At 42.7% G+C, this 7,500-nt stretch overlaps 1 protein-coding gene across 1 annotated transcript in view; it reads right to left on the bottom strand.

Moving 5' to 3' along the window:
* The window catches only part of otud7a (OTU deubiquitinase 7A), a 192,147-nt gene that overhangs the window by 60,323 nt on the left and 124,324 nt on the right, over window positions 1–7,500 (bottom strand). The window contains exons 9-10 of the mRNA XM_063197743.1: window positions 7,113–7,240; window positions 2,277–2,426 (exon numbers count right to left, since the gene is read on the bottom strand). Coding sequence (XP_063053813.1) covers window positions 2,277–2,426; window positions 7,113–7,240 — 278 coding nt within the window. The remainder of the gene's footprint in view (window positions 1–2,276; window positions 2,427–7,112; window positions 7,241–7,500) is intronic.

The following is a 7,500-nucleotide window of genomic DNA, read 5'->3' as shown; positions in this document are numbered from 1 at the left end:
TACTTTCTAGTATGGCCCAAGTACAGTCATTTTGCAGCTAAAAATGGCTATTTCTGGAAATTCAAAATGGCGGACCATGGAGAAGATCCCCCTTTTCACATATGAAAAGTGCAATTTTTCCAGTCATAATGAATATTTACATACATTAATATACACAAGAAAAACACAACAATTTTTACTCTTTATAGGCTTCAAACCTATAATAAGACGTAATAAACTAATCTTGAATCTTGAATCTTGAATCTTGAATCTGAATATTTGTTGGTGATAAGTATTCATGAAAAAGGTACCATTAGTGAATGGGTAGCATGAATTTTGGATTTAAACAACTGAAAATCTCACACAGTATCCCTTTAAGGGACAAAAATGCATAAGAGATGAGGGGTGGGGTGTTGCGAAAACATGCTAAGGTCCAAATAGGGGTCCACACAGTACAAATTTGAAACCATTACAGTAGGCCTTCATCTCAGTACAGTGAGTCAAATAAGTATTTGATCCCTAGCTGATTGTGTTGGTTTGCCCACTAACAAACACACGATCAGTCATTAAATGTAATGATAATATGTATTCTAATATGGAGAGACAGAATATCAAAAAGAAAATCAGCAAGGGCTCAGATACTTATTGGACTCACAGTATATGTGCAGTGTCCAGTTCAGCAGTCTTATCTGGGGTAGAGTGTTCTTTTTTAAGATGTGACAGGTCACTCTGTGCTCCAGCCATCTGTCCCTGCCTGTCATCTCCCATTAACTCAGCAGAGCGCCACTGTCCCTGCTCTGACTGAATTATTTACCTGATCTGAGGAAGAAGAGGGGGAAACACCTTGACAGGAACACACTCGTCTTCAACACACTCAGTTGAGAGCAGTCAGGGAAGCCAACAGAGGGGTAGAAAGGGGACCTTTCTCACGGGCCCAGGGACAGAGGGGGCAAACATCGGGTTCTCATTACATTGTATGTAGGCCTACTGCAGTGGTTCTTAACCTTTTTCCTTAAAGCACCCCCTTACCTGTGCCCAAGACAAGCTGCGCACCCCCAACCCAAACTTCTACACATGTATATGCACTGAAAAAGGATTGAAGTGATTAATTACAATGATTTTTGCTTGAGACACTAATCAATATCTTAATGCCTTTACATGGGAACCAAAACATGTACTAATTTGGTTTTGATTTAGCCAAATTATAATGTTCGCAAGCCAAGTTTTGGTCACAACCTCAACGCAAACACAATTCCGTGCACCCCCTGAAATCTCTGGGAGTGCCCGCACCCCAGATGAAGAACCTACTGGATGGAGGGCCCTTTAGGTGACTTTGGTGGGCCCAGCCAAAGCTGTCAGCACCCCTGAGAGCAGTCATCCACCAAGTAAGACTAGGACCGCTATGCTGAACTCCTCAAATTTAGTGATAAATTACAGTTTTTGTTTGTTAGTTTGTTTTTAAGTTTAATATTTATTATTACAGTATAATTACATTAATTGTAGAAATGTGACTGTTCCTGGTTGCCAAGCAAACACAAAAAAGTGAAGCCCTAGTGACCTTTGTGTACCCATAATGCAGTAGGCATGCATGGCAGAGTGTACTGAAGCACTGCAATGTGTCAACTTACTAGCCAACACTATACAGTATATAGGCAATAATATACAGCATAGGCAATACTATACAGTATACGTGTACTTACACCATACCATAGCAACACCATGTGAACCCCACCTTTAACAGAGCAGGAGGCAGCCATGCCCTAATGGCTAAAGAGATGGGATTAAGATCAGAGGGTTGTAGGTTCGAATCCCACCCTTCCACTCGTTACCACACCCCATGGCTGAGGTAACCATAGAGCGGTAACCAATACCCAATCCCAATCAATACGGTAACCAATACCCAATCCCAATCACTACGGTAACCAATACCCAATCCCAATCACTACGGTAACCAATACCCAATCCCAATCCCAATCAATACGGTAACCAATACCCAATCCCAATCACTACGGTAACCAATACCCAATCCCAATCACTACGGTAACCAATACCCAATACCCAATCCCAATCAATACGGTAACCAATACCCAATCCCAATCACTACGGTAACCAATACCCAATCCCAATCACTACGGTAACCAATACCCAATTCCAATCACTGTAAATCGCTTTGGATACAGGTGTCAGCTAACTGCAATGTCATGTAAAACGTACAATGTAAAGCGCACCATAACCACACTTGGTAACACTTTATAAACCATAGCGTAGCAACACCATGAAACCCGTCCTGTACGTACCTTGCTCTCGCTGCTGGTCTCTCTGCTCCATGGACACGAGGGCGGAGAAGTGTGCCTGGTCGTAGGCCAGCACCAGCGGGGAGCAGTGGCAGCGGTTAGGGGGCACCTCCAGGGGCAGGTACAGGCCTCCGAACGGGATGGGGGCGAACGCTGCAGTACAGTCAACAGAGATACATACATCATTATTACAGAATATAACAGAGGTGGGACCAAGTCACTAATGTCCCAAGTAAGTCTCAAGTAAGTCTCAAGTCTTTCCACTCAAGTCCGAGTCAAGTCACAAGTCAAGACACATCTGACCAAGTCAAGTCCAAGTCCAAGTCCATGCACTTTACCCTTAATGCACTTTATTATTTATTATACATACAGAGAAACATCATTATAGCGTCGGGTCAGACATAGTGTAGGCACAGCCCTACGAAACGGGATGGGGGCATACGCCGCAACCCAGTGACTAGAGATACATCACTGAGCGTGGTTACATGCACATTAATAATTCGACTAAGCATTACTCCGATTATGAATAGAACGTGGAATACTCCGATCTGGTCCGGTCTACATGCTAAATGAACGTCATCGAATCGGATGATTTGATTCTGCCCCAAGATTTGTCCTCCAGTTGGACAGTGTAGCACACATCTGTTTTCAACCAAACCTTTTTTTTTTTTAATTTTGTCTTTGAAAATAACGTTGTAGCTAGAGGTCAAATTGCTGTCATTTTGCCACTCTATCGCGTCACTAAAAGAAAACAACCGTTGTTTCGGAAAACACGTAGGCCAAGCTATCTGAATACGTCATTTCATCCATTCTCAAACACACTTTCTTCCCTACTTCATACGCCTAAAAACTATTCAAATTACACGCGTCTAGGCTTAGGCTACCTAAAACTACCAAACCGAAGCACAACCAAAAGTCTCTGCTATGTTACTGACGAACAATTTGTGTATTCAAAAACGTGACAAAATGTTGCAGTGGTTGAACATGTCATGTAAATAAATTCGTTCTAAATAACCTTATAGATAGTAGTTGTCGGCCAAAGGAATTAATTCTTGTCGCTACTTGACGCAAGGGATGGGAAGGGGCGGGGGAATCCCCCTGGCAGCGAACCTCAGCAAAGCAAGTAGCCTAAGCGAGCTGTCACGGAATCCCCTCAAAATTGACCATATCATCATTCGGAAGTTGGCTGTTGGGCGTATATATATATTACAGTTTAAACTGTAATATATAATATGCATATTACAGTTTAAACTGTAATATGCAATCATATCACTAGACTACGTTGCAAATTCGTATTTGGATGTAACAAGCGAGTTCTTTGTTCTCCCAGGCACTTCTAGAGAACAAGCAGCGAGTGCAATTACCCAGGAATGTTTTAGCTGAAGATGGTCGTAGCCTGACACAAACCTGGACGCTAAAAGATAGAGAATCGATTTAATAACGGTGCTTTAGGGAAATTATTATAACAGTGCTGTGGGAAATGCGACTACCGGTATATCTTTTAATGTCGGCTAGATCCCTGGCTTGCCCTGTTGCCAGACTGTCAGAAGTTAGTGCATTTGCTAGCTACGTAGCATGAGTTACGAACACTTCTTGAAAACCCATCAGAAGCGGCCCAAAGTCATGTCATGCAAGACCTTTGTTTCGGGAATGCGGTTGGATCAAGGGTGCGTGATTTAGTTCCTATGGTTTAACTTCAGAATACGATAACAAAGCTGTTATGTGCTCTGTTTGCTTAGCTTACATGATTGCACAAGTCCGATCTCAATGCAACAATTACAAAAAGCTTCAACTGGCATTAGGCTACACAAAATTAATAATTTTGCCAACCTCCTCTTCTTTGCATTAATCGATGCCGGGCTGAAGTTTATATGTCCAATCTGAAGCAATCGCGACAGACGTTTCTGCAAGTGCTGCCGAGTTTCTGCACAAGAAACTCGGCAGCACTTGCAGAAACGTCTGTCGCGATTGCTTCAGATTGGACATATAAACTTCAGCCCGGCATCGATTAATAGTAGCCCATCATCAAAAGTAGGCTACCGATTTCACTGGTGGCACACACAGAATCATCTGAATGAAATGAGGATTTCCAAAGAGTCAAAGTCCTCCGATAGTTCTAATGACTATTTTAAAATCTGGTGGTCTTGCGTCTGTAGGCTAACGGGTCTCCTGCCCTCCTCGGTCCAAACGTGGCCTTTTTTTGTTGGCCATTGTAGGCTACGATGTTAAATGCTAAATCAAGCGTAGTCTACCTTTTATTAGTTGATAAAAACAGCGCGAGGGATAGAATACTCCAGTTTTAATCGGAGTATTCTGTTACATGACAAATCCAATCGAACCCAAATCAGATAATCCACGTCGTCTAATCGGATTTCTAAAAATCTGATTCCAATCGAATTATTCGAGTTACATGACATTTCTTTAATCGGAGTAATGTAATAATGCGATTTTAATCGAATTATTAATGTGCATGTAACCACGCTCATTGGTTTGCAAGGGTCACAAGTTCGAATCCCACCCTCACCTCTCCTTACATCTCCATCCATGGCTCAACATTTCTTTTCCTGACACTATTCAAATCGAAATTTTATCGTGTTATTTCATCACACACTTTCCAATGTTACTTTTAAATGTTATAAGAACAATGTACCCCCCCCCAAAAAAAAAAAAAGAAAAACAGAAAAAAAACTGACGTGCATTTAAACGCACACACACGCATGCACTCATACAGCTGCAGTGGAGCACTACTGATCACTTCTTGATTGCCAGACATGTTTGTATTCACATAATAGCTCCCAGGTGATACGGGTTGAATGTGGACGGCATCAGGAAAACAGAGAGGCAGAGGAAATGACATTGAGACAGAGGCAGACAGACAGACACAGATACACAGAGAGAGAGAGAGAGAGAGAGAGATAGAGAGAGAGAGAGAGAGAGAGAGAGAGAGAGAGAGAGAGAGAGAGTTGGAGAGAGAGAGAGAGAAAGATGGTTACAGAGAGAGAGAGAGAGAGATGGTTACAGAAAGAGAGATGCAGAGAGAGAGAGAGAGAGAGAGAGAGAGAGAGAGAGAGAGAGAGAGAGAGAGAGAGCGTGTGTGTATATGCTACCCAAAGGGCCCTCGACCACTTAGTGATAATGATACGTAGCATCATCCCAGAGATGTTAGTAAACAGGCCCCGGCCCCCCGGCCCTGCCTAATCAGGGGTGCATTTCTGGAAAGTGTAGTTGTTAGCAGTTAGCAACTTGGGTTGTTGCCAATGGGAAATTGCATTGCAACAAACAAAGTAGCTAACGTAGTTAGCAACCACGCTTTCCAGAAACGCACCCCTGGACTCCACTGCTGCCATAAACAAGGACACCTGAATGATGAATACACATGTTACATAAAGACACATGCAGCAGGCTTTTTAATGATGCACACTGAACAACAACTTTGTCTCTTAAGCCACTAAAAGAGGAAGCCCCAACATATTGCCTTTTTTATATCCCTTTGATTACAGAGAGGGAATGATAAACTACAGGACAGCATTCAGCAGCTTTCAGTTCATGGCTACCGAGATTTAGCCAGATTTATGAACAAAAAAAAGGACAAACTAGCAACGGCATACATCTTCCCTGATTTACATGTGGTGAAGTGTGGATTGATATTCAGTTTCGCGAGAACGATTGCACAGCCCAGTATCAGGACTGGAGTCCTGGAATGTCATGACAACTCAAACACTTTACCTAGCCTGAGCACTTTATGAATGTTTATGAATATTGACATAACCATGGCTATGACTGAGATGCAGAATAGATAAGCCATATTATGCATATTCATGCATCCTGCTATAAAGCTTTATAGCACAGACCTCAACACAGTTGGCGTCATGAGGACAAAGAAGCTTTATAATGCACTGTCACCTTCAGTCTTAAATGCCTATAACAACACATTATAATACCTCATGGCTGTTACTATGAGCATGTATGAGCATGTATACGTATATATTTATGTCGATAGACATAAAGCCTTATGGATGTATTATAATGTGTTATGCATGCATTTATAGCGTCTCCCGAATAGCAAGTTCATAGAAAGTGGTACAGGTGTATTTAGTGTAGAGAGTCTTGAGTAAAGTAGGGTACAGTAGAGAATAAAAGTGTAGAGTATGGTGTCAGTAGAGTACAGTAGAGTAGAGTAGAGTAGAGTACAGTACAGTACACTAGAATAGAGTAGAGTAGAGTAGAGTAGAGTAGAGTAGAGTAGAGTAGAGTAGATATATGGGGCAGCCATGGACTAGTGGCTAGAGAGTTGGTCTTTCAATCTAGGGGTTGCAGGTTCGAATCCCCCCTGACCTCTCCCTACATCTCCATCCATGGCTGAAGTGCCCTTGAGCAAGGCACCTAACCCCACATTGCTCCAGGGACTGTAACCAATACCCTGAAAAATAATAACTGTAAGTCGCTTTGAATAAAAATGAAAGCATCAGCTAAGTGCAATGTAATGTAATTTAATGTAATATATGTGACTCACCTTCTCCTCCAGAGTCCCTGAGCATGGTGTCAGTAGAGTACAGTACAGTAGAGTACAGTACACTACACTAAAGTAGAGTTGTGTAGAGTATATATATGTATATATGTGTATCTCAGCATCCCCACCATGTAGAGTAGAGTAGAGTGCAGTAGAGTACAGTACACTACACTAGAATAGAGTAGAGTTGTGTAGAGTAGAGTATATATATGTGCCTTTCCTTCCCCTCCCGAGTCTCTGAGCATGGTGTCAGTAGAGTACAGTAGAGTAGAGTACAGTACACTAGAATAGAGTAGAGTTGTGTAGAGTATATACACGTGTCGTCTCACCTTCCCCTCCCGAGTCTCTGAGCATGGTGTCAGCCACCACCACGATGGGCCTGCGCAGCACGTGGGCCAGCACAAACACGTGGAACTCCTCCAGACTCTCATACACAGGGTCCTCCGAGTTATCCACCCTGCCGAATACACACGCACGCATGCAAACACACAAACACACACACGCACATGCATGCAAACACACGCATGCACACGCACGCACGCACGCACACACACACACACAAACGCAAACGCAGACACGTACGCACGCATACACACACACACGCGCGTACGCACACACATCAGGTAAATCATCAATATATCAAAGAAAAAATACAAAAACGTACACACCCTGAACACTGTGTACTGTGCACGTCTTTCGTCTGTAACATAATAAATG

This window comes from Engraulis encrasicolus, chromosome 4 (genome assembly GCF_034702125.1).
Source record: "Engraulis encrasicolus isolate BLACKSEA-1 chromosome 4, IST_EnEncr_1.0, whole genome shotgun sequence".
Classification (NCBI taxonomy): domain Eukaryota; kingdom Metazoa; phylum Chordata; class Actinopteri; order Clupeiformes; family Engraulidae; genus Engraulis; species Engraulis encrasicolus.
This window is presented reverse-complemented; position numbering and strand designations above follow the sequence as displayed.